Source organism: Blastocystis sp. subtype 4 (genome assembly GCF_000743755.1).
Source record: "Blastocystis sp. subtype 4 strain WR1 chromosome Unknown seqid_0140, whole genome shotgun sequence".
In the NCBI taxonomy this organism is placed as follows: Eukaryota; class Bigyra; order Opalinata; family Blastocystidae; genus Blastocystis; species Blastocystis sp. subtype 4.
The window spans coordinates 1-27577 of NW_014569407.1; the positions used below are offsets into that span (position 1 = coordinate 1).

Sequence of the window (27577 nt, forward strand, 5' to 3'; positions counted from 1 at the left end):
TCCATCTACAATGGCAGACACTTCAGTCCAATCAGCTTGAGGTGCGTTCAGAGAAAACTGCCATGCAGTCAAGGGAGTAATTGGAGCATAAAGAGAAAGAGGTATTGACTCTTGGAAAGTAGCAGTCATTCTTCCATTGAATACACTGACTCCATAGTCATTTCTGACATCAACCATGGAACCTTCATCCCAAGAATCAGAAATAGAATCACGCAAAACAAGCGTGTATTGGTCATTCAAAGTCTTTTCAATACATCCATCTAGAACTTGAACTTGGTTAGGTCGGAAGTTTCGGAACATAAGGGTAGTCACCCCATCACCACGGACACGCACTTCCTCTTCATCAGAATATGTTTTTGATGTCTTGGTAATGTAAACATGGTGTTGATCTACTGTACACTCAACTGCCGTAGAAACAACAAATACTAATAATTATAGAATGGTAAAAGGATTACAAATAGCGAGAACTGATAACAGATTCTTCATAAGATTTATTTGATAGATTAGTCTTTCAACGGATCATTGGTTGAATTCAACGGAATTAACCGTCCAACGTAACAGTTTTGCTCAGTGTATTTCCGATTAATTTAGGATTGTATTTTGCTGATTTCTTTGTTTTGGATAATGCGGATCTATTGCATAGAGAAGTATATCTCTTTTGCAGTGAATTATGAACAGGAGGACTTAAGTACTAGGATAGGCACAATGAAAAGTACCTAAAAGGGAGAACATAAATAAGTTATCATCTGCGAATTCAGTTCATTTTCAAATCTGTAACAAACACCTTACAATAACATATGACTCTTTTGAATTAACTTATCTTTCCGTGATAACAACCAATCCGTGAGTTTCTTCTTCCTTTCCATCACATCGGTAATTGTCAAAAATGGACTCACCACAATCTGATATTAAGAAGTCTTAGTTAGTAGTAATAGAAAGGATATAATGTACACTGAAGAATCTCGTTTGGTGGCATGAAAGACTTGATTTGAAGTTGATTCATAATACTCCGTTGTCTACGGAATCAATAATACAAACCACCCACATTGTTCTCACTCATATAACTAAAGATCATTTGATATTTAATTAATAATCTATGGCTCATTTCTATTCCAATTCCCCTACTTATGATAATCACGATAATCATAAATGCGTTCATCCAGTCGAGGTAGAATAATTTGGCTGTTATCGTTCTTGTAAGCAAAATGGATCAAATTTTCCACTCCAGTATCTGCAATTCAAACATTTCCAGTAATAGCGTACCAACAACCGAAAATGATTCATTATAAAGCGAATACAACTCAATCAAACGATCTGACTCCAACAGAATCTGATCATGAACGATACAGCAAATACTTACATTATAAATCCTATCTTTCAATTCACTATACTGAGTGAATGTATCCGGATCCATTGCTGTGGTGACAAAGAACACATACATTTCATCTGTAACGAATCCCACATATAAGTGGAGAAATGCATTATCTCGAACATCTGTGATGCATACAGGCAACCATCCTTCTGATGTACGATAAGCAACAGTTTTGGTAATCATCGTTTGGAGAAGAACTTGATCTATGTATAATCCATTTCAATCGATTCAACTCATGGGTTGAAGAGGATAAGATTTGTTCTGAAGACAAACCACAATATGTTCGTTGATCCCAAGTCCACAATACCTATCTCTGAATATCAATCTAATTCCATACACTGTATCGTCTCGCTTGTTACGAAGGAAGATATCACGAATATTGGAGCGAGTTAATGGAGACATCATGACAGGTTGATAACAGCATAGTGAATAACAGAGACTAATATCAAACTGTTCTATCAGAGTCGTTAACACGCCTGCAGAATCTGTGAATGAATTCCTTTCACTAGGATCACTTCCTAATAATTCACGAATATCATAGTTCTGCTTCTTCTGTAAACGATCCATTGCTGTTGTGGAAAGAAGGATTATCAATTGTTGATACAAAAGATGAAACTGTTCATGAATGAGTAACACTGTTGTTCCTTCTTTGGGTGTATAACAGAAGAACAGTAGTGATGTAATCCATTCAATGACAAAGAAACCATCTTCCGTTTCTATTGACCTAGTTATAAGAAGCAAAACGAAATCTCAACTTGATGGTCTCTCCCTTTGCAGAAAAGTTAGCATCAATCGCCTGAATAATGCCAGATATATCTAGATCAGCAAATAGAGGAAATTACATACGAGCAAGATCATCCTCATTGTAACCATAACTGTATACAGGTTTTCCTGCAGGTGTTAAAATGATTATCTGTTTCTTTGTGTTGATGAACTGCTTGGCTTTCTCTTGCAAAACCTCTTCCATATGACATCCAATAAGTCCATTCGATACAAACTCTTGAGATCGTCTTTCCGGATCTGCAATTTTCACTATTCCATTAGCATGGACAGAAACACAATTCTACTTGCACGACTCGGGGATATATCCTTGGATTTTGTAAGTACATTCTTGTCCATTCTTTGGGAATCACTCTCACTCGTATGCCTAGAAATCAAACCATCCAGAGTTGAATCCCACGAATCCATTATTTGGTTTGTATCTTCATTTACAATCTCCATTTCGAACAGAAAGAAAGATAAGTTAATGATATGTGTGGAATAGCCATTCTCTGATTGGATTTGTCAGATTTTGATGTGAACAGAAAGAATGTAGGTATTGTATACATCATGCCTATAAATAAAAGAACAGCATTGAGACTTCTCAGCGGGTCCCCCACACTGGTACTAACTCAACTCGTAATGACTTAGCTTCCTAGATCAGACGGGTTAGGGCGCTACCGTTCTTGTTTTCTTTCTTTCACTAACCCTTTTCAATAACACATTCTTATCCTCACATTACTTCATACTAAATACATTGTTTTGTCACAAACAAGTAACACCTCCTCACATTGGATACTATTTCCACAGAACTGATGATACAGTCCTTCACTAATGTTTGCGTACTTGATATCCCGGAGACTTGACAATGCAGTACCTTCATAGTCAATTTCATTCAACTTTGGAAGATCTGAACGTCACTCCTCATAGTAATACTCACTCATAAACATCGCTCTGTATGCTTCTCCCAGAGAACGGTCCGAAATATGGAATGAAGATAGCTCAGGCAAATCTACTTCAAAACAGAGATCAAAAACTTACTGTTCAGAGTTATATTAACAGCATGAACAACATTCTCGATTCCAAGATAAACTGAAGATAACTGAGGTAAGTCTGCAATGGTAAAAAAAAGACATATTTGGCTACCAGTAAAAATCAGGCTTCGTAAGACTAAGAGACTGCCACTATGAAAAGGCTCTGAATGACCATCGTCAACCACAACAGAAGTGAGAGAAGGTAACTGAGAGATATCAAATGTAACCACTTGGGCACAAGCACAGGAATGGAAATGAATAGTTGTGAGATAAGGAAGATCTATGGAATGAGAGTACAAATGTGAACAGGACCAACTACGGTGAGGTGGTACAAATAGTAGAATGTCTCATTCTCAAACTCTAATTCAGTCCATGGTTGTTCTATAATCAGTATGAAATGATATGATCACTTGTGATTGTGAGTGATGTCATTGAACTAATAGACTTTGCTAGATATGTGAAATTTGTGTGTGAAGGAGTATTGTTGAATACTAATGAACCATGGAATCGCCATGATGAAACATAAAACTCTTGTAATTTTGGAAGATCTAAAATATGAGATTATTCTGTAATTCTACTTATGAAAGAGAGGATATCAACATTTCTCAAAGCAGATGGACTGACTTTGAATGTAGTTAGTGAAGGTAAGTCTATTAGTTCATCTTACTCCCTCTCACACACCTCTGAACTCCATAGTCTCCACATTTGATAGTACGTTATCCCCCAAAACTAGTTCTGTCAAAGCATCCACATCTATCATTCATTCACTCCTTCATTCCTCACTCTCCAAATGAAGACCCGAGAGTTTATCGTATCCTCCACCCAGGACCAACTTCTCCAAACTTGATGCATCTACGCATCACTTCCTTCTCTCATACTTACTCGCAACTGTCAATTCTCGTATCTCACCTTCTCCAGTTCCGTTAATAGTCAATTCTTTCAAAGATGGCAGATTTGAGAATACATAGTAATCATTACCTAACAAGGCTTGTCCTAATAACTGAATTGACTCTAATAATGGCATGTCTATCAAAGAATCACTATACATATCAAATTACCTTTAATAATCATTTTGCCAAAATTTGATGGGTTATTTGCAATTCCAGAAGATGAAGGTAATCCAACAATGGATTTGAGAGAAGGAAGAGAACTAATCACAGCATCACGAGCTCGTACAAGTGATTGATCACTCAAAACAATGGACTTTAGATTTTTCAAATCTACAATCAGACTAATTAGTGATAAATACTTGTGATATTGAGAGAGAGAGGGTTATTCAACTGACCTCCTGAAAGATCAATCACTTCTAACTGATCCAGATTGGTCAATTTGAATGTTCCCAAGAAGTTGTATCTTGAATTATTGAAGCTAGTGAATGATGTGAATGATGGTAGATCTGAAAATCAGTTCAGTGATTCTTGATTACCATGCATATACAAACTACTTTCATAGAATGCACTATCTTCTGTTACAAGAGTGGTGAATTTTGGAAGGTCTAAAATCATGATGATTTTTGTCATTCCCAACTTGCTAACTCTAATGTAACAACATGAGACATGGCATAATATCCAGCTATGATACTAGTGAATTCAGGGAGCTGTTCCAGATTCAAAGTGGTTAACTCAACTAGACAGTGCTCTCCACCTCGCAAAGTCTTCAGAGCAGGGAAGTCACGAAGAGTAAGTTCAGTGAGTCTGTAGAATGATGTGGGTCCAAAGTACAGATCGGTTAAACCATACAACTCTACTCATTACTCTCGACATACAGCATCACGAGTTAAACTCAGTTGTGTACAGAATGGGAACACTTTGCTTTGGAAGTCAAGATGATTCATTAATGGAAGATCTGATAGGAACACGCCACTACAAACATACTTTGAATGGTCACAGAGACAGCTTGGCCAAACGCACAACCACTCAGATCCAAAGTCGTTAATTTGGTAAAATCTGACAATCATTCTTTCATTCTGATTCTACGTGCTATTGAAAGTGATTCAACTTCTCCCAGGGTGCCATGATTCTCACTTGACTCATCACCAGCTCCAATTGAAATTGTTTGGATTTCTGGCACATCTATGATGTCAAAAAAGTCATGAATTTTACTCTCCAAGACAAATATGGAAGCTTTCTTAAAGCAAGAATGTCCAATAACGAGGGAGCGCAACATAGGAAGATTACGCAGAGAGAGTTCTGTAGCATAGGAGAACGATCCAGAATGAAGTGACAGAGTAGTTAGTTGATTGAGTTCTGTGAATGAGAAGAGAGAGGAAGAGATACCAGAGAGAGAAAGACTGGTCACAGAAGACAGAGATTCCTCGCCTATCTCAAATGTCTGAAGATTAGATAAAGATGAGACAGAGAATGATGTGACATTACGAAGAGAAGACGCTCCAATCTGAAGTGACTGAAGATGAGTCAGATCTGCATCTGATTCATCTTCATACTCCCTACCTGAAACAGCAAAGGATGTCAATCCATTCAACATATGATCTCCGATAATCACTCGTTCTAATAAAGGGAATGTAGATAGATCGAGAGACGTAGTCAGAACAAATGATTCGTTTCCTCCCATCATAATTAGTTCAGTTAATTGAGGGAGATCTAATAAATGATCAACACAACCTTAACGTACTCTCTAATACCAGGTTACCATCTCCTCCTATCAAATTATTACCATTGAATTCGATTCGTGTCAAACTACGACAATCTTCATATCATATCATTCATTCAGTAATACTCTTGACAGAAAGGGAATTACCACTTCTGGCAGTATTTCTGCCCAGTACAATCTCTTCCAATAATGGTAAATCTATCTCTTAAAATGGAATTCCAGAAATACCCTCGAATCGCATCTTTGGATTCAACACTGCTGCAAATGAGTTATCACCAGTACTAAAGTGTCTGATAGAAGTGGTTAAAAAGGGATCGAGCAGAGTTGCATTAACAAATGATCCGTCACCTACACGGAACACTTCTAACAATGGACCTTGAGGTAAGAGAGGGAAGAAATGATACTGTCACCAAGAGAGAATGACGTAACATCTGAGAAGGAATTGGATCCAACAATGAAACGCTTAACTCCATTGAGAGTAAATGTAGTAGTGATTCCACCAACATTATCTCCAATCACAACACTTTGAATTGAAGTAGGATTGGTTATACTGAAGTCCTCACATACTGAAAACGTATTGTTCCCTAACTGAAGAGATGACAAAGACTCTCCGTGAGATAGAATGAACTTGGTAGCTGAAGAGAATGATTCATCACTGATATAGACTGAGAGAGGTGCATAACTTGGAGTATTGTCTATCAGTAACTGCTTGGATTCAATGAATGATCGAGATCCAATCTGAACTCGATTTAATATTCCTTCTACAAATCATCGTAGAACGATTCACTCACTCAGTACTACATCAGACACTTTTTTAAACGAATCACTTCCAATCACTACCTCATTCAGTACAGGGAAACTCATTGATCGAATGTTCTGGAAACATGAGTCTCCCACTATCAATGAATTCAATCCATCCATGCCAGATAACGTGAATGTTAACACATTCTGGAAGGTTCCTGGAATGTTTTCCTGACCAATCACAAGCCGAGATGCATTGACATTCACCAACTCCACAGTCAGAATGTCAGTACCAATCTCCCCAGTAAATTGGACACTGCCGACATGAGGAAGATTCTGAAGTGAGACTGACGGAGTGGACCCAATTTCAGAATTAACGAGGAAGTACTTGAGATTCGATGTGTCTAGTGATTATCATTATAACAATCAAGAATCACTGGTCACTTGAATCGATTGCAGATCAGGGAATGTGGCTTCATGAATATTAACAATCTCCAACCGCGGGAAATTCTGGATTTCAAGGGATGATAAACGCTCCATAGCACCTTTCTCAATAGTAATGGATTGGAGAATCGCCATGTCTTCAGTAGTGAACGAGGACACGAGAGGTAAGCTATTCTGTTTGGCCATGAATTCTGTTAAGGCAGAGAGATCTAGGATGAGAGAGAATGGGAATAGCAACGTGATAGTGTGAGTTTGTGGAGATTAGGCAAGGCAGACGGCAAAACCACAAAGCGAGAGAGAACACTATCATTTGAATACTCAACAGAGACAAGAGAAGGGAACCGTTCAGATGTGATGACATACTCAGTCAGATTCAGATTACTGAAGGAGAGATCTTGAATTTGAGTAAGAGAGGTGAATTCAATGAACAAGTAGGAGAGTTGTGGCATATTGTGGAACTGGGCTGCTGTTGCATTCAAATAATTATAACCTCGGAATTCTATACTGTGCAAATGTTGGGCTATTTTTGACAATCCATAAAAACACATACAATTTAACATAGACGAAAAATCAGCTCCAGTTTCAAAAGCATGAGCCGAAAACTCAATCGACTCCAGAGACGATGAATCTGTCACCTCGAATTGAGGTGCCGAAGCGAAAGCATATTCACCAAAGTACAGAGAGGTAGTCGAAGAGAGAGACATAGTAACAGACTTAACTTCCTGGAAACAAGAATTGCCAATATGAATTGATTGGGCACCATTCTCTAACTATGATGAACAAATATTATATCAACCAAACACAACCTTCGATGCATATCTGAAGGAATTATCTCCAATAACAAGAGAAGTGAATGAAGGAGTAGCGATAGCAAGATCCGAGCGCAAGAACGAATTCTTGCCGATTTCAATACGTTCGAATGAATCAGTTGCTAAACTAATAAGAAGAACAGAGTGTTCATACAGTTAATCGTGAAATCGGGAATGAGAGGGAAACTATTGGAACCAACCACAAAAGAAAGAAGATTTGTATTCTCAGAACGAAGGAAGGAAGTAAGAGAAGCAAAACAACGATCACCTATAGAAATGGATTTCAGACTATGTCCTAGAATCTAATGAAAGAAACGATACTACCAAGAATCAATAGTTTCTCTACATTATTAAAAGTGTCGTTCGGGATATCAAGGGATTCCCAAGTCGTAGTATCAACCGTATCGATCGTAAGGTCTACCAATCGTTTACAAGTAGCCAGATGTGTCAATTCTTCAGGAGCTACCCATGATCACTGTTAGGATTCAGTACTTCGTGCAACAGATACACCAAAAAGATTACAGGTATTTTTGGTAAGATTCTTATACAACACGAATACAAGAGCACAAACAGCAATTAGAGATACAATTGCAATGAGCCAAATACAAACAATGTTGTGCTTGCTGTTGAAATCGTTCTTTGACTTCTTTTCCCGTTGAGAGTGAGATTTCTTCTCAGAAGTATGACGATGACTCTTTCGGTTCTTGTTCGTCCTCTTCTTCCGATCTCCTTCTGTTTTTCCCTCAAAATCCTAGAAATAAGCAACAGCCAGAATAGTAGAATCCTACAGTTACTGGTTTAGGAACAACCTCCACGTCCAACAGGGCATCAGTTTTATTGTTATCACGCGATTCCATGAGTCTCCGAAACAATTAGTATCGTTGTCACTATAATGAATGTGTTCTCAGAATATCAAGGTGGTTGCATAGATTCATTACATGTGGTTACTTTGATCAAAGGAAGTTGAATTCTCTCATATCTGTTAAGGGTAGGTCAGACGCGATCTCTATTGATTGAAGGCTATCACGGGACACAGGTAGATTGAATTTGGGTTAAAGTGATTCCTTAGGAATCAAAACAGTTTATTTTCAATATTTCAAATGACAACGGGTAAAGATAACCATGACAATCAATGAATAGACTAACGTTATCATCATCAGATCCATTCTCTTTAGATGGCCAAATAGTGGCCTCAACGATGGTTACAGATGGTGTCTGTGCAACAGTATATTCTGGATTAGAAAATGGAACGGTTTTGGCCAGTCAGATTCAAGGTGATGAGGTAAAGCACTCCACGATTCAGTTCCATCAGAGTTTTCCTGTATCTTCTATTTCTGTAGATAAATACTCATCATCCGTACTTCATGTTAATCACATTAATTCATAGTTATCAGTAGCCTATCCCGATGGAAGTGTAATTCAACAATGTAGTTTTTTCGTGTATCTATTAGCTAGGTTCGGAGAATCAACAAACAAAGTTCTATCCACGTTATGGATGTAAGAGATTGTATTCAATTACCCAATCGGAACAAATGATCCTATCAACGATTAACTGTACACAATATTCTAATACTGAACCAGTATTAAGTATTCAGTGTTGTCGTCCTTCTGTTTACTTCACATCTCTTGCGTTGAATCCATATTCACAAGTACTTGTATCATTGTGTCATTCATGATAGAATGAATTGGTGCTTGGCTGTTCGGATGGAGCAGTAGAATCTTATGACTTACGGAATCCTTCGTCCTCAGTGACGTCTTATCAGGAGCACAAAGGACAAGTGACAGAAGTGGTTGTGAGTCTGACTGGGATTCTCTCGATATCGATGGATGGTACTGCAGTGCGGAGGAAAGCAGGAGGAGATTGTGAGAGACTTGTGATTGATCGTTGTCCGTTATGGGAATGCAGTGTAGATGATAAGTCACAGCTAATGGCAACAGGAGGTCAATCAGGAAGGTTATTTCTTGTTCCATTGTCGTATGTTTGTTAACTCTATTCATTCATTCACTTATCAAACAAACATTTGAACTAAAGTCATTATGAAAGTAATAATATTGTGTCTTTTTTTTCTTTTTGTTTCCTTTTCCATACAATGGTAACACATATACACACAATCAATAAACACACAATTGGTATGATCACAACTATCACTCGAATCACACTCCAATCTACTTGCCATTGAATCCGTTTGATTTGAATCAGTACATCCTTATCGAATTGTTTCTCCAACTCCTCTCCCAGTCCATTTTTGAGATCTGAAACTTTGATACCAGCAAAGAAGATTGATTGAAGTCGTATTTCCACATAGTACTCCTTCTTACAATACAAATCCTGAGCAAACACAGTATGATTATGATACACCTCCATATTATTCTCGCTGATATGAGGAAGGGAAGAAATTGTCTTGATTATGATCTCATATGCCTCATCTTGTTGAGATACTGGTAGATTCGTTAGGACAACCACAAACGATATGATAGCAGAATTCAACGGTATTTTCTCGTTTCCTACAAAGTCAAAAAACCTCCCTATTTCTACGACAATAATTGATAGGATCAGACCAAACTGCTGTGCCATTTTCTGCAATACACTCTCTTTCAATCACACCTGCTCGGCTATCAGGACAATTCCATTCCTCGCTGTCACCTATCCAAAACACAGCATCACCATCTCGACACACAGGTTGCATCACACTCAACAGTCGTATTCCTTGTAACCAGATCTCTTCTCTTCCTGTTACACGTACTCTCACTGCTGTTAGGCCTCCATAGCCTGTTTCTAGTGGGATGACCACCTTCCTCTCCTTTCCTTCCCATCGGGCCACTACTCGCTCTCGTCTTCTCACGCTCTTTGCCTCCTCACGCTCTTCCATCACACCAATCACTTCCAGTCCTGTGGAATAGCCACCGGGATCCAACCAAACCTCCAGCGTATTCACATATGCCAGAGTATTGTGGAAGCGATATTCAAAATAATCATTATTTTGGGCATGCCAGATTTGAGAGGTTTTTTCATAATAGTTTACAACATAAGGAATGCTCTCATACTATGACTCAGATTGTCAACATTCTCGTACATCAGTAGAAGCGATAACCGCGGGGAATGGTGATGTCTGACGAATTGATGATGTGTAGATAAGAAGAAGCGAAAGAGAGAAATCGATAATAGAAGCCGAGTAAGGATGTTTAAGGATTTGAACAGCGATGTAATTGTCACCAAACGTCAGAAGTGAAGGAGAAATCTCGATACTAAAAATGATTGGATGCATGAATTCTAACAAATGATTGATGGCAATAGGGTGAATGTACGAAGCTTGATGAGAGGAATGATTGAATCCAATTGCATGTCTAAACACTTCTATTCCATTCACCCACAAAATTATCCCTTCTCGTGATATAACATGCAGATTACAATGAAGACCTGGATTAGAGACTGTAACCTAATTGTAAAAATCGACCCAATTTCTGACTTTCATAATTCGGCGCAAATATAGTACTTCATTCATATCGTAAACAGGGAACTGATTTCGCTTCAACGACCATGAATCCTTATCTCCCTCACCAATCTGCCATCGCTTCGATACCTCGTCTCCAGACACACGATACTCCCACAGAGAGTCTGTGTTGAGTAACATCGAGAAGGCTAGTGAATCCTCACGACAGGGAGAAGAAGGAGTTGAAGTGTAGCTTCCAGAATAGACTAATTCCCGTGAGTCAAGGTACAGCATCAGAGTGATTGTGAAGTTTTGTGGTCGGTTGGAACTATGATAAAATAATGAAGATTTTTGTACTTGCAGAAAATGATACGATAATTGGAATATCCCGAATCAGTAATAAGAATGGTGTTGGTGGAATCTGTAAAGTCTTCTCGATTGAAAATCAGATCATTCTGACGATAAATACGATAAGAAGGCGGATAGAGGGAGATATCATGAAGAAGAATATGAGAATAGAGAGTAGAAGGAGCTATATGGGTTAGTGAGGAATAACTCAGTGTCAGTGTGAATCACAGTTATCACAGTTATCACAATCACTTTACAGTGATCTTCATTTCATTCATAGTCATCACAATCATTCTCACTTCATCATTCACTCTGACTTACATGTAACAGTAATCCTTAACTTCACATTATCACTACCACATCGATTCTTCACGGTAATTAAGTAACTATAGACACCTTCTTCTCCAAATACTCCAGTGATCACATATCCCTCATCATTCACTTCGATTCTCACTGTATCTGGTAATGAAGGAGTGATTAGTAATGGAAAATGAGGCTGCTGAACATAAACTGGAATAGCAGGAAATGAGACTCCCATCGTAAAATTATAGACGGTTCCCACCAAATTGATTTGAGGCCGTTGTACTGTTGCTACAAAGAACCATAGAAAAATGAATCCCACTTGTATCAACTGTTATACACTCTGAATCCCAAGATGAAGTCTGATAGAATACTGTGTTGTGATACACGTATAGTAATCCATCTTCATCATACCAATTCCAATCACTATATAATCACTTTATGATTATCAAAAGACTACTTAACACCTTCAATACATACTCGATATTCATTACTAGGAACAATAACCCCCACCTGTTGATAATCACTCACTAATTCATCTAAGATCCATTCCCCTCTATCTCTCATAACTCTGAATCAATCATACTCTGAGAACACTCGGATACTTCCTTCAGATCCCCATACTTCACCACTCACAATTGTACCATTTTCTGGTATGTAGAATTCAAGTGTTAATTCTGTTAACACCACACTTGTGACACTCTGAGCAGTGACCGTAATCTTTGTAGCAGCCATTCTAGTAGCTGCAAAACCATGGATACATCCAGTACGTGAATCAATTGAGAGATAACGAGGAAGTGTCATAGCCAGATAGAAATAGTAGAAGTCAGTCTCAGAACTTGCTATCAAACTAAACTCCCGTAGCACTGGAAGAGAGACTGAAGTTACAACTGTTCCATTCAATGTGTAACTAATTTGACTTGGTGATGGAATAACTGTTCAATGATTCATAATCAATATACCTACATCCCATTACTTCAATCCTTACTTCTGTTTCAAAGTGATATTGTTGAAAGTCCATCTGAATAGTAACCATGGATGAAGTCACTTCACAAGTAGGGTATCCACTGATCGTTCCATCACGTGGATCCAGTGATAATCCCTGAGGAAGTGGTTTGAGTGAAGAGAAGGAGATTGATGCTTGATCAAGATTCTGACTTGGACTAAGTGCCTGGAGAAGCTTATCATCAACCAGAGGCTCAGTTGTATAAAACTTGTTCATTCTGCATGTCGTCATAGGATCAGGATACGAAAAAACTGAATTGAGTGGAAAGAACAATACACTGGATGGAATGTATTCAAACTGACTTCTATTGGGTTGCTTCCACTGAAGATGCAAAGATCGTAATTTACGACATTGGGACAACCATTGAATTTGGAATGATACTAATCCTGCTGAATGAACGTAATGTGTTTGAAGAGAATCCAGATACGTTCGGGAAAGAGAATGAGGAATCAACCACGAACTAATTACTAATTCACCATCCACGTAGATTCGAAATGAATTACATTCCTAACTATCATATATTCACCTTTTCCTACCTCATCTTCCTCTGATTCAAACACAGTACGAAAAGTGTAGAATCCAGGATTAGGAGCCACAAGGAATCCAGTAAATGTTGAATACATAAATTCAATTGAATACACACTCAGACTGTAGAATTGGGAGGTTAAGTCAATACTAGTACTATTCATAGTTTCGAGTACTGAAACCTTCTTCATGGAGATAGCCTCTTTTGGAATAGAAGGAAGATAACGAATTGTGTCCTTGTACTTATCTTTCACTTCATAGTATTTGCTACGCAATCCCTTTTGAAGTGAAGCTACAGATCAATCTATTCCATCAAAGTTACGTGTAAAATACAAGTGAATCACATTCTTCACTGTTCCAAAAGGATTTGTCCCTTGAACCAAATAATCTTGCTTTCCGAAACTGTTACCTTTGTATGTTCCTCCTAAACAGTTTCGCTTCATATCGAAAGCGAGATCTTGTGACAATTCAGGTGAAATACTAAACGAATCAAATACTGTATTTCCAATAATGCGAACACAGTCAACAAATAAGTCTTTTACAATAACTGTGACATTCGTTTCGAGCGAAAGCGTTGTCGGAACATCGTAGACTACAACTCAATGACTCCATCATTGCCGTACTTCCGAGAAGCAAAGCGAATGGACTCTGAACATCTTTTTGTGATGACACTGTATACTGTTGCCAGCTACTTCCATTCATTGGAACTCCAGATAAACAATTATCTACAAAAACTAGACCTGCAGGAAGAGAAGGAGAGAGAGTTAGAGATGAGTTAAAATCATCCCAACAACACAAGTTTTGCATAACCTCTCCTTTTGAAAGAAGCAGACTGTTTTTGGTGCACTCAACGGTAAGAACTCCGCATACTATTGATCAGTTGGAAAACCACAAAGACTACATAAAAAACTCAGAGTAAGCACGAAACAAATGGTTTTCATCGTGATCCTCTTGTGTTCACGAAGAAAAATGAATGATCAAAATGTCTCTGTTTTCTGTCGTTTGGCACACTATTAGAACACAAAACCTCTGTGTCATAACAAAAAAGAAAAAAAGAAAATATGATAAATAGTACAGAAAAAGACGATACTGGATTAGAAACGACTCCAATCACCTGAAGAACCACGTTCTCGTTTAACCCTCTCTGAATTTGGAAGCATTACTATTAAACTCATATCCACACTCTATATCTTACATTTCAAGTCAACCTCCTCAGGTTCAGCAAACACAATCTCAGGAGTGATTCCCTAGAATTCAACAGCACTATCAGGTTCTACCGAACAAAAAGACTCATAGTACTGCCTCCGCACTAACAATGCAAGGTTGTCTCCTTCATACCAGTGAAGAGAAGGATCTTCATGTTCTGATAATACCAGCTTCTGAAGTACTTCCAAATTTCGTGGTTTTGGAGTGTTGCTGACGTCAGAACGAGGCTGTTCTGGTCTTGGAACAGTAGGTAGGTTCGACGGGAGTCGAGGTGGCTCTGTGACTGGTGGCTTTGATGAGGATGAGTCGGTTGGCGACTCCATCTCCCGCTTCACGGATATAGGAAGCTGGGTTGCAGTCACTGGTACACGACGTGGGCCCAGAGGGAGGGGGCGTTGTTTCGATTCTTCCTCTGGGAGCGAAGGTTGAGATTGTGAAGAGGCCTGGGGTTGCGAAGGAGTGGATTGCAATTGTGATGGAGACGGTTGAGACTGTGAAGAGGGTTGTAGTTGCAAAGAAGAAGACTGAGGTTGTAATGAAGAAGACTGAGGTTGTGAAGTGGACTGTGGCTGTGATGGAGATGGTTGAGGTTTGGTTGAGACTTGTGATGGAAGTGTTTGTGTTGGCAACTGTACTGGAGAGGGTTGAGATAGTGCTGGAATCTGTTTAGACACAGATTCCTGAGGAGTGGTAGTCACAGGGAGAACTGATGAGAAGGGATGAGATAGAGGAGGAGACGTAGTGACAGGATGTGCCTTTAACGATCCTGAAGAAGTTTTCATCAACTTTCGTTTCTTAGCAGTTGGAGATGATACAATACTCACAAAGGATCGTTCTGTAGGCAGCTCACTTACGTTCAGTGCAGGCATATTCAGATCCACATCCAATGTTGTCTCCTTCACTACTGTGAGAGCAGCTAAGTCAGTTAGCACTCGTGAAGCTACACCCAGATGAGGTGTTGTCAGAGGATGAGATTGATGGAAGGATGTCTCCAACTTGCTTGGAGTACTGAGGAAACTCTGTTGGAGCTTCTCTTCCTTCCGTCGCTTCGAGGCCTCGGTTCGCTTCTTCATATCTTCGACTCGCTGGAGTAGTTCCTGAGTCTTACTCTGAATCTTATCCTCATAGCTTATGCGAGCCATGCTTCTCTCTGTCTCCCGTGGTGGTTGTATTTCATGAGGAGAAGGGTCCGTTGGGAGATGTACTGTAGATGTGGATACAGGAAGAGTAGCAGCTGTTGGAACCGAGAGAGGGACTGGAGGAGTATTCTTTGGAGGAGTTGATGTAGAGACTAGAAGAGTCGGAGCTGAGCGAACAGGAGTAGTGTCCTTAGTAGGAGTTGAAGGAACAGGAACTGAAGGAATGGAAACATCATTCTTTGAAGGAGTGGTAGCTGCTGGAACAGGAATAGCAGTCTTTGTTGGAGTTGAAATAACAGAATTATTTGAAGGAGTTGAAGGAACTGCATGTTCTGGTACTGTTATAGCTACAGGATTCTTGGGATCAGGAATCGATTCTGAAGGAGTGGAGGTTCCTAGAGGAACAGGAGAGGAAACAATAGGCGTTTGGATTTTCGATACATGAACCTTAGGTGGAGTAATCACAGGTGATGGAACTCTGGGTGATGTCAAGGGCTTCTTTGGGGTCATAATCACTTTCATGGTAACAGGTGATTTCACTGGGAACTTAACAGGCGACTTTACTGGAGTTGCTAGTACTCCTGAAGTCACATTCTTGCCATCACTAGGTGACACCTTCATACACAAATTCTCATCACGAATTGCATCAATCCGCTCTCGTTCCTTCTCTTCTATGGCCTCCAGTTCCATTTTTGCAGATTGTTGCTCTTTCCATTCATTATACTACAATTGATATGAACCAAATCACCTACAAGTCGTCGGTGCTCCTTTTCGGCGAGTTGTCTCACCAAATCCTTCTTTAGGCCACGAGGTTTCAATCCAACCTTCCGAAGTTCCGCTTTCAGATCTGCAACGGTTAACTTACGATACCGTACAATCAAATCATCAATACTTCTATATCTCATTTCCCTCCCATATCAAGACTCTCCATTGTATTCATCCAATTCATCCGCATGAACGATATGATCTTCCAAAGCCTCAGGAGGCGTATTTGTTACCTATCTATCAAACAAATACATTATCCAAATACACCAATCACCACATCATAGGATTCAATAACCGGAGATGTAAGAACGCGCTTCGTTGACAACTATGAGATCATTTCAAAGCTCATATTCCATACACATTCTTTTAACCACTTTGAAACTGTTGTATATCGCTGATCAATACTCAAATTGATCTGACAAACAGCAGTCTGAGAATAACACTTGCAATGCAATCTTACACTAAATAAACTCTCAATTGCTACGAGATTAGTGGTGGTCTCCTGGTCCATCCAATAATCACTTCAAAACAGCTACAATTGCCTCTTTTCTTTATCATGGAAAAACCGCGATAATATCATTCAATTTGTATCTACTCAACAAACAACAAATACCCCATAGAATACAATTAAAAGTCAATTTAGTTCTTGAACTCGAACTTGATGGTCTTGCTAGTAAGCTTCTTGTAGATGGTAGAAAGAGCACCTAGTTTGTTCTCCACATCCTGCTGTCCCTGATTTCCCAAGAACACCTTGATGTAGTTTCCGTCAGTACAAGAGATGTGAGTGTGCTTTCCAACACATTCGCAAGGATACACCAGATCGTCAATGATGGCCTCATGAACAGCAGTCAGAGTGTAAGCATGAGGACGCACACCGTTGAACTTATGAGCACGACGGTAGCTCTTTCCGAGGATAGTTCTCTGAGCAATGAACACAACAGGACGACCCTCAAACTTCTTCTCCAACTCGGTAGTCAAACGAGACTGGATCATACGGAAAGCCTTGAACAGCTTGTAAGGAACGAACACAACTATAGCCTTTTTGTCTCCCTCAATCTCCACCTCCTTAGCAGCAGTCATCTTGAACGTCTTCAGAGGCTCAGCAAGATCCTTAGTCTTCTTGGCAATCTCAGCAATCTCATTGGCAACAGCAATTTCGAAGTCATTGGCCTTGACGCCTTCGGGCTTAACAATCATCTCCATAGTATCGAAAGTGAAATAAGAATTAGAATGATTATTAACATCAGGAACCACAAATCGTATGACCACATTATTTCTCATTAGGGTCTTTTGTAGAGTCTATTCCAATTCTAGTATTTCAATTCTCTATAATTCCTGTATTTGAATTAGCATCTGACAAGTTATATTTGTATGAATTCAGTGTATAACAAACAAAAGAACCTCAACTCATATCTGATTATTGTTTTGGAACATGGACAGTGCGAACTGGCTCAAAAGTATGATCAACAAGGAAGCCAACAGTTGGTTGAATCTGATAATGCACAGCAACTTTCAGATCCTTTCCACTACATTTCACATACTGTTTCCTTCCTTACCGAATACTCTTATCTTCATTGAATAATACATACATATTTTCGATTGTTTCATCCAGTTTACAGTCCTCCTTTCGCATTATTACCTTATCCCACATGATCATGTCATGATTCTCCTAACCATCATAACTCACTTCGATTCATACTCTATCACCATCAAAACTTACCACTATATACGCATAAATGCTTCTTGTATTGTAATTCCAATCTTTCGTCAAATCTGTACTTCAATCACTTTCTACATTACTTACCATATGCTAAATTCATAGAAATATATGGAAACAAGAAGTGATCCCGTTTATCCACAAGCCTATCCATTATCCCTTTCCCCAAAGAATAACACACATTTCATCGATTGTCACATTATCAAATCGAATGAGTTCTCCGCGAAGAGGAGTAGCAACCTTTCTACACTCATCACGACGACTTTGTCAATGCTCACATCAATCCATATAGAACTCCAACTGCAGCAAGAGAATACACTGTAGTAAAAAACACAGTATTAATACGGGCGTAGTAGCTGTGCATGAGAATACAATGAAACTTAACAAACATAAAATAAGATACAATCCATCAACTTACGAGCTTCACGTTGTGCTCCTTCATCATTTGCCGATAACAAAAGTTCACACATCACCTTCATTTCATCAAATTGTTTTCTCTGTTTATAGTAGTTACAGAGTGCAATTGCGCAACGATATGACTCTTCATCACAAATCACATTCTTCTTCTTTTTCAAATATCGTTTATAATAATAAGCGCTCTTCAGTTCATCCTTCGTAGAGTACAAATCTCCCAATCTCCGACTGCAAATCCCCTCTTGGTCTCCCAGACTCTCAGCAAGCAAATAACACTGTTCTGCTTTGTCTACATCATTCATTGCTAAATATACCTCCCCCATGGCAACACGCAAATGAGGATCATAAGGTCGCAACTCACATGCACGTTGATACTCCTCGAGACTATTACTAGGAGATTGGAGTAACTCATATAGTAATCCCATGTGATAGTGACAAGTAGAATCGGTCTCATCAAAATGAAGGGCTTGTTGAAATGACTGAAATGCAAGTGTGGTTTGACCCGTTTCTAAATACAATTGGCCTAATAGATTCCATGCTTGAGAATGCTTGGGATGCAGAAGGAGACAAGAGTGATAACAATTAATCGCATCAGAATAAGAATGGTTGAAATGGAGAAGAACGGCAGAGATAAAGAAACATGTTGATGTCTTTGGGATAGCATGGTTTGCTTGATGTACCAACAGAGACAATTCTGTGTTATTCTTCAGAGTATAAAGTACAATAGCCATCAATTCACCCACTTCAGGATGAAATACTGGTGACAAAGAAATGGATTGCAGAATCGCAAGAGAATCAGTTAATTCTTCCTATCATTTGTTCCAATAACTCGTACTTGCATCATGAAAGAGAAGAAGGGATTGCTGATATCGTAAGAACCACCAAGAAGGAATCGCCATTTCTAGTTCCTGAAGAACTGTGTCTGGGAATTCTGACTACGTGTCATGATTCAGTTGAATACACACTCCTTTTCGTTTGTTTGTTACAGCAAGCCAGAATAGTTGACGAAAAATAGTATCATGTGTCTTTGAAAGAACAAAAAGAAGATTGGAACGCGTTTTAACAAGAGAGACCAATTCCATCCAAGCTCCCCAAAAGAAAGCAAAACTAGAAGTCACACTAATCATAGTGAACAACTCTTTGACTGATTTAACGAAGAATTGAAGAGACTGGGTGACATCATAAGTTTTCACACACAATCCAAGAAGATAGTTACAAAATGAGTCTAGAGAGTTGTGAAGTCGTAATCTGGATTCTATTACAACGACATCCTTCTTTTCTAGACTTGGATATGGTTCCCGTGGATTCTGAACTAACTTCTCGTAGTAATTGACTAATTTCACTTCTTGACAAGACTATTCATTAGAAATCGAGAGAGATCTTACCATATACTTACTATAACCCCAGAGAAACAGAAACGATAAATTGCTATCAAAGTGATCAATTTGTTCAATCGTTCTTGCTGCTTCATCAAAGTGATTACTTAGAAATAGATTTCGAGCTAATGTATACTCTGATGACAGGTTCTCTAGAATAATAAGTAGTACAAACAATTCACTTGGATATCGCTCGAACAAGAAATCCGAATTTGGAATAACTCTGAGTTTTGATAAATCAGCATGCATTTCAAAGTCGCTGAGCCTAGAAATGAGAGCTTTCCACCATCCTTATCAGTGTACTGACGACAACAAGCAACGATCTTGAAGGATAGAAATTGCTTGTTGAATCGACACTAAAAGACTCATATCAACATTATGGATGAATCGTCATCTGGCGCATTTTCGGCTGATTGAAGAATCCCCTATTTTGATAATTCACTCTAACAAACAAATAACATAGAGGACATTCTAGAGTAGGAAGAACTCTGACGGATTAGTCGAGTCATCACATTCTGTCCACTGCTACGAAGACTGTGGACACCAGTAAAAGCATTTTGAAGTTCAATGGTCTGCAAGTTTGGCATATCTACTGAACATAACTTCAAGATACCTTCTACCATCCATACTAACAGAACCTATACAAGAAAAGCAGTTGTTACCAGAGGATATAAAAAAGCGCAATGAGGGAAGATCTGTTGATGAAAGAACGAGGGTACTTTACCTTGAAACTTGAAACTATTTCTATACAAATTGATATTACCATTCATTAAAGTGTGTTCTGGATCACCATAGAAGGCGGAGCTTCCCAGTATAATTGATGTGAGAGAAGGTAAATCTAAATTTGAAGGAAACACGCTTCCTTACTTTCAATAGTTCCTTTCTGGATGAATCCGAAACATCCCTTCCCAATCTCCAGCTGTTGGAGCTGAGGGAGATTATGCAGTTCAAACTCCGTACAATTCATAAAACAGTAAGAGTCTTGATACTGATCACCGATCACCAGCTTTCTTAATGAAGGCAGTTCTACGGGAATACTATATTATTTCACTTACTTGTGATATGAAGTTCTGAATATTCACAGAAACTCATTCTCCCTAGAATTACCTCCGTTAGCTGGGGACAGTTCTCCAGCAGGAAGGACCGTCGTTCATTAGAGCGACTGATCTCTCCTCGAGAGAAACAAGAATCATCAATCTGGAGTGATTTCAGAAACTCCATGTGATGAATACGGAGTTGTTGACAATGAATGAAACATCCAGAATGAATATGAATGGATTCGAGAAATGGGAGAATAATGAAATCGATCTCCGTCAATGACAGCTCATTACATGAGTATTCAGGAATCGATGCCACTGCAGCTGCATAAGGAAGTGGAGATCCATTAACAATGAGGGAGTCAAGTTCAATGGAAGAACGAGGTGATGAAGAGCATGTGACACTTGATATCGATTCACTGGAATTACTCAACGTAGTACTGGAGTATGAAGATAATAACTGCTCCAGTTCATCTCCAAGCACTTGATCTAACATATCCATCTCCTCTTCCTCTATTATCACATCTCTCCTCTCTTCTGACTGTTGAGTTGAATGTTGTACAATTGACTGAACTGCTTTGTATCCATAGCCACTCCGTTGTGATTTCATGTCACAACCATACCAAACATGCTCTCCTAACCATCCTCTTTTCCATTCACCTTCAAACTGAATGCTACCATTCTCGTTTAGAAGAGATCCCATTCCTTCAGGAAGATCATTTACCCAGTTCCCTTGATATCGCGGTTGATGATTCACATACCAGATCCCGAAGCCATTACGATGACCGTGCTGATAATTCCCCTTGAATACTAAATCACGGCCATTCACTTCCAATTCTTTTCCTTCTCCATGACGGACATAGTCATGGGATTGAGTTTCTTCATATCCACCAATATAACGACGCGTTCCATTAGAATCAAGTTCAATTAATTGATTATCCTCGAAAAGTTTTGTGCACATAAAGACTTCATCGTTAACATATTCAGAAACTGATGCAACTATCCCCTTTTTGTAGGTTGTTCCAATTCCGGACTTCAGTCCATTTTTAAAGAATCCACGAAACGATAGAAATCCATCTTTATCATATAGTTCACACGGACCAGTAATATTTCCGTGATAATATGTAAACTTCGCTTGAACGACAGAGTAAGGATCGTAAACAACTGCCTCACCCTCACGAATACCTTTTTGGATGGTCATTCGCATTGTCCAGCCATTATGAGTTCCAAGAAACGAAACGACTCCGATTCCAGAAGATGAATCCTCCATTTGAATCGTTCCTTCGTCAAAAGAACTCATATAACCTTCGTCATTGCATTCAAATATGAACCGAATGTTGTTCATATAGAGTTTATTGTTTGACAGTTGTTTTCAATTTGGTAGATTTTTTGTCCTCTTGATTGACAATTATTGACTCTATTTTGAGGCCGCCAATAATGATTTCTTCAATGAGGCAAGAGGACATTATAGAGGAGCTTCTAAAATGTTCTTCACAATTAGAAAATGCGAATTTGAGTGAAGAAAACGAAGATAAGGTGATCCCTATTGGAGGATTGTTAAGAGTAGCTGAAAAGTTTGATTACTCAAATGAATCTCGTCAGTATTCGTGAGGTACTTCTGAAGGTATCGTCACTGTCGCAATTATCGATACTCTTCTCCACTATATGTCAGAATTCAACGGTTGATACGAGCCAATTTGTTGCAATCAAAGCGGCAGTTGAAGTGTAATTGTTGAATGGGATTTAGTCTAGGTTTTATGCACCGTTAGTTTTAACGCAAATGGAAATCAGATTTCTGAACTTGTGCAGACCATTTGTATTGAGATTGACGATTTGACAGGAAATGAAGTGGCTATTATCCTTAATGTTTTCTCACAGTATTTTGACTTTGAAGGGAAACGAACTGCCGGAGTGATGGAGTAGGATTGTCTTTTGATGATAACTATGAGGGAGCAAACGAAATTAGTATTGGATTTGCTTCCTAAACTCTTGACGATGTGTACTTCTACCACATACATTATCGACGCAGAGATTGATGGTGGAGGAATGAGTCTAGCAGATTATCGTGTCGAATTTGATATTATATCTCATTATAGACACGATACATCGATCGAATCATCGAGCGTGAGTGGTTTGATGAGTATCTCTGTTCCATTCTTTCATCGTTACGAGAATGCAAAATTGACGATACTGCTGTGATCTCAATTGTTAATCGCATTAGTAGCCATTTGAACAAACTCAAAGATTCTCTTCTCTCTTCTGTGATCTATCAACTCCTTCTTCTCACTGATGAGGGTTGATCTTTATCGATCAATTGATGAATAGCTGTCTCTCGAGTTGTTCTTATCTCGATCATTATGAACATCCGAAAGAAGTGTAAGAATGAACAGCTCCCATCAGTCATCAACCAATTCGCTTTTGCTCTCAAGAATAGCAACATGCTCTCCAAAGTTTTTATCGAGTTAATGAAGAGTACCATTATTCAACCCAATCCTATTTCCCTGTTAATTCTGCTGGCTCTTACTGTTGTTGACGTAAGATTAGATTCTTTCTGTCATTCCAGAAATACCGTCAAACAATGTATTCATTGTTATTAAGCTGGTTACATGATGAATATACTTCATTCTCTCTCACTTGGAGCTATATGTGGTATGAGAATACAACGGATGGAATCAGTGCCTTGTTTCCTTCTGTTATTGAGATTGTGGAGAATGGGTATTTGGAAGGAGGACAACAATTACTTGACTTTTGTGAATATGTGTGTCGATGGAATGGGAAATGTGAAGGTGAGAATTGAGAACTGAAATAAGTAATAGCTCGCGAACGTGATTGGTTGAATGAGCTAGTAGTGACTGTAATGCTAACTCTGTTTAATCGAGTTCCAGCTTCGCGTATGACAATCTTGAACGAGATTGTGAATGAAGTCAGTGTTTAGGGATGGACTGAGAAGTAGCTCTCTCGACATGAAGTACATGCTCTGTTCTTCAAATTACTCTCTGCTCTCTGTCGTTGCTATACTTCCTTCATTATCGCTAACATAACCACAATCAAAGTACTCTTGTCTGAGTCTATATGAGAATAGGTCCTTGTGAATCGGATCCCTCTGATGACGAGTGAGAATGTCCCTTCACTCATTCAGTGTTTGCATACTATCTTGCCATCACGACCGGATTTGATGGATGTATTGATTATCTTGCTAAAGAAGGTATCTTTAGTTCCTTCTGTCTTGTCTAGTGTTGTTATCAATCTGATGAGAATGTTCGGATGTGTGGGATAGCTGGATTGGTTGAGCTTGTATGTAAAAGTACGCCACCATCATCAGATCTTTCAACTATCTCTCTAACACAATTAGGAATGCCTTCTCTGGAAGTTACACCGTAGATTCCAATCATTTCTCTTATTTTTAGTAACTCTCTTCCTCAAACAACAATTGAAGATGCAATGAATCTCATTCATCGATACAGTAATACGACCACAGGTATTCATTCCTTCTCTCATGCTCGTTTCTATCGTCTTTTACTTCGACTATATCTTGAAGCCTCCATGTCACGTTCTCGGATTCTCCAGATTTGCATAACCAAACTCCATTCCTTCGTTCCACAGTCTCCCTCTTCTTCTCTGAGTCAGCGTGTCCGCCTTGAAGAGTCGTGTGGAAATGGAGTAATTGTTCAACCTCTCCATCATTTGCTGGCAACAGTTGCTTTGATCCTCCATCCATCCTCTCAACCACGTGTGGCCTCTCAGAGAGATGAATCTCGCCTCCAGGAGTTGACTCTGGAGTTCAATCAGATCATCGAACAACTAATCCATACGGCTACAGAGGAATTTCAGTTAGATAAGAGTTCTTCCTTTGCTGTTAGTGAGAATGAGGGGAGAACAAATCTATGTAAACGATTACTCCTTGTAAGTATGTATCTAACTGTGATCTATGTGCGAACCACGGGAATTCAGCGAATTCATCGGAAGAGTTCACCTGATGATGGAATGCGAGTGTTGATGGCAGGTCAGATAGTAATGGTTCTCAATAACATCACGGTAAGTGGATAGTTGTGTACTTGATTGGAAGAAGCTCAATCGATTGATAGGAGAGAAGACAAAGGATCCTTATTACAAGCAGATCACTGATGTGGCAACATTCAGACCTGCCTTACAAGGATTATTAGGGTTACTAATTGAATGCGTATGAGATGAGAATAGTGTAAGATCTAGAGAGCAGAGGGAAGTGATAATGATTTTGTACGAGCTGTGGATGGGATTCTGGATGATAGTGGAATGATGGAATGGATTGTGGAGTGTTTGAAATGGAGTGTGAATGAATTTGAAATCTCTCCCTTGAAAGTGAGAGAAAACCGAGAATATTGTGAGTATTTACGATGTATCTGCGGTTATGCTTATAAGCTTCACTTGTTCTATTTATTGCGTATCATTGATGATTGATTTCTATTTAGAATCACATCGACTCACCTCCACTCTATCACCCAAACTATTATCTCTCATACCTCTTGCTTTTGAGCGCATTAAAGAGGGATGTTTGGTACGTTTGTATCCTGGAATTGAAGAAGATATTGGAGCTGATATGAACGGAGATTGGAAAATTCTTGAGAGAATCTGTTTAGATTTGCTTCTTGAGAACAATGCAATTAGTATTGAAGAACTGATTAGTGGAATAGAAGTACAACTATCATATGATATGAAGTGTAGAATCAATTGACCCAATCATCTCATAAAGTCGTGGATCATTTAGGTACATGGTTAGGCTTATTATTAAGGTATTGTGATCGGAATAATCCAGTTGTCTTAGCATTCGAGACATGGTTGAATTCCTATATGAAGAAGTCGAATACACCTCAATCAGCTCTTCCAATCCTGCTACCGTGTTCATGTACTCTTTGTATTCGAACAGCGAATCCATTTGAGAGGCTCATATTGATAAGCGAATCAATTCAGAATGTCATCAATCATTCACCAACACAGGATACTTCACCTGTCATCATTACCCAAGGTAGAATTGAATGGATTGATTTCAGTACAGAGACTGCTACTGTAGCTGTAACGGTCTTGATGAACGCTCTCTCATTGGTTCTCGATCCTCTCTCTCATATCCTTGTTACTTCCAAATTGTACATTGTCAAAAATGCGGCTGAACAGGATCGTTTGAGTCAGTTGTTACCAGCCTATTACGAGCAGTGGCGAAGGAAAGCAATAAAAATATGTGGTTCTTTGATACAAGTAGCTTCTGTACTGAGTCCTTTGGTAGAATGCCAGTTGGAAGTAACAGCGGCTGAATCTGTATTGGAAGTATTAAAAAGCTTTTATGGCTTGGTTGATTTGAGTGTGAAACAACTTGCTATAGCCGATGCAGATTGTCCAATCCAATCACTGTCGCAACTAGTTGAAAGAGTGTCCTATCACCTTACACCGAACATCTATTCTATGATTCATGGGCTGCAAAAAGCAGAAAAGAAAGATTCTCATATGAAGAAGCAGGCCAAACTAATTCCAGATTTAATTTACTCTATTGAGCAATTTGAAGCAACGTTAGTACAAATCAGCAAGAAAACGAAAGGTAATGTGAATCTCACTATGTATGTTCGTCGCTCAACAGCTCGTGACTTTCGAATTGATACTAATGTTCTGAGCAGAAAAATCGAAGCAAAGGAAAATGACGAAATCGAAAGTGATACGAAGCGTCGAAAAGTTGATGAAACGGTTAATAGTATGTAAGCGTACGTTGTTGTTTGTTTTTAGGAATAAACACTTAATCCTAATCAGTGTTTATTTCCAGAACTATATGAAGAAAAGGATTGTAACTTCATTATAGTTTCGAAACCTCTCTAATAAATGCTAGGATTAGCAATGTCAATCACATGGGAAATATCGATAAAAGACTCGGAACAAAAAGAGAAACCCTATATAGACAAAGAAAAGGGTGAAAAGAGCGATAGAAACAAAGTTCCGATAAAAGAATTTCGAAAACACAATTATTCGGCAGAAATAGTGGTGACATGATTCTAACCGTTTTCTTCAATTCACCACATATTCCATCAAGTTTTTCTTATGAATAAGATAGTTGTGGTTTTAGTTGTTTGTAACTTGTTTTGGTTTGTTCTTATATGTAGTACTAGCTCTAACTAGGGCTGTTGACTGTGCGGTGGATCAACACCATGTTTACATTACCAAGACATCAAAAACATATTCTGATGAAGAGGAAGTGCATATTTTAGGTGTTGGGGTGACTACCCTTATGTTCCGAAACTTCCGACCTAACCAAGTTCAAGTTCTAGATGGATGTATTGGAAAGACTTTGAATGACCAATACACGCTTTCTTTACGTGATTATGGTTATGATTCTTGGGATGAAGGTTCCATGGTTGATGTCAGAAATGACTATGGAGTTAGTGTGTTTAACGGAAGAATGACTGATACAAGAATGGAGTCAATACCCCTTTCTCTTTATGCTCCAATTACTCCCTTGACTGCATGGCAGTTTTCTCTGAACGCACCTCAAGCTGATTGGACTGAAGTGTCTGCCATTGTAGATGGA

The 27577-nt window shown here is 38.9% G+C and overlaps 9 protein-coding genes across 9 annotated transcripts; 2 read left to right on the forward strand and 7 right to left on the reverse strand.

Moving 5' to 3' along the window:
• Window positions 1-922: 922 nt before the first annotated feature.
• On the reverse strand, window positions 923-2339 carry JH06_2573 (vacuolar fusion protein MON1-like protein; the record flags this gene model as incomplete). The annotated part of the gene is given in 8 exon segments (XM_014671719.1): window positions 923-1016; window positions 1035-1094; window positions 1126-1231; window positions 1264-1575; window positions 1606-1679; window positions 1710-2096; window positions 2128-2188; window positions 2219-2339. 8 exon segments carry the CDS (start codon window positions 2337-2339, stop codon window positions 923-925), a joined length of 1215 nt encoding a protein of 404 aa, XP_014527205.1.
• A 1499-nt stretch (window positions 2340-3838) lies between these two features.
• On the reverse strand, window positions 3839-4935 carry JH06_2574 (leucine-rich repeat-containing protein; the record flags this gene model as incomplete). Its single annotated transcript, XM_014671720.1, is given in 8 exon segments — window positions 3839-3918; window positions 3949-4017; window positions 4048-4191; window positions 4224-4385; window positions 4415-4561; window positions 4610-4695; window positions 4722-4908; window positions 4920-4935. 8 exon segments carry the CDS (start codon window positions 4933-4935, stop codon window positions 3839-3841), a joined length of 891 nt encoding a protein of 296 aa, XP_014527206.1.
• A 1623-nt stretch (window positions 4936-6558) lies between these two features.
• Window positions 6559-7095, reverse strand: JH06_2575 (hypothetical protein; the record flags this gene model as incomplete). The annotated part of the gene is made up of 2 exons (XM_014671721.1): window positions 6559-6920; window positions 6954-7095. 2 exons carry the CDS (start codon window positions 7093-7095, stop codon window positions 6559-6561), a joined length of 504 nt encoding a protein of 167 aa, XP_014527207.1.
• A 1872-nt stretch (window positions 7096-8967) lies between these two features.
• JH06_2576 (hypothetical protein) lies at window positions 8968-9757 on the forward strand (the record flags this gene model as incomplete). The annotated part of the gene is made up of 4 exons (XM_014671722.1): window positions 8968-9126; window positions 9157-9196; window positions 9225-9418; window positions 9449-9757. 4 exons carry the CDS (start codon window positions 8968-8970, stop codon window positions 9755-9757), a joined length of 702 nt encoding a protein of 233 aa, XP_014527208.1.
• A 4716-nt stretch (window positions 9758-14473) lies between these two features.
• Window positions 14474-17000, reverse strand: JH06_2577 (hypothetical protein; the record flags this gene model as incomplete). Its single annotated transcript, XM_014671723.1, has 8 exons — window positions 14474-14541; window positions 14575-14626; window positions 14657-16447; window positions 16477-16618; window positions 16649-16722; window positions 16755-16814; window positions 16848-16919; window positions 16950-17000. The coding sequence occupies 8 exons, from the start codon at window positions 16998-17000 to the stop codon at window positions 14474-14476; spliced, it is 2310 nt and encodes a 769-aa protein (XP_014527209.1).
• Window positions 17001-17043: 43 nt separating this feature from the next.
• Window positions 17044-17692, reverse strand: JH06_2578 (40S ribosomal protein S7; the record flags this gene model as incomplete). The annotated part of the gene is made up of 2 exons (XM_014671724.1): window positions 17044-17080; window positions 17142-17692. The coding sequence occupies 2 exons, from the start codon at window positions 17690-17692 to the stop codon at window positions 17044-17046; spliced, it is 588 nt and encodes a 195-aa protein (XP_014527210.1).
• A 214-nt stretch (window positions 17693-17906) lies between these two features.
• On the reverse strand, window positions 17907-19351 carry JH06_2579 (hypothetical protein; the record flags this gene model as incomplete). The annotated part of the gene is made up of 7 exons (XM_014671725.1): window positions 17907-18015; window positions 18046-18158; window positions 18210-18262; window positions 18294-18352; window positions 18388-18450; window positions 18485-18562; window positions 18621-19351. The coding sequence occupies 7 exons, from the start codon at window positions 19349-19351 to the stop codon at window positions 17907-17909; spliced, it is 1206 nt and encodes a 401-aa protein (XP_014527211.1).
• Window positions 19352-21043: 1692 nt separating this feature from the next.
• On the reverse strand, window positions 21044-22378 carry JH06_2580 (hypothetical protein; the record flags this gene model as incomplete). The annotated part of the gene is made up of 1 exon (XM_014671726.1): window positions 21044-22378. One exon carries the CDS (start codon window positions 22376-22378, stop codon window positions 21044-21046), a length of 1335 nt encoding a protein of 444 aa, XP_014527212.1.
• A 4660-nt stretch (window positions 22379-27038) lies between these two features.
• On the forward strand, window positions 27039-27577 carry JH06_2581 (hypothetical protein; the record flags this gene model as incomplete). The annotated part of the gene is made up of 2 exons (XM_014671727.1): window positions 27039-27081; window positions 27153-27577. Coding segments are annotated over 2 exons (468 nt in total), but the record flags the coding sequence as incomplete, so codon positions are not given.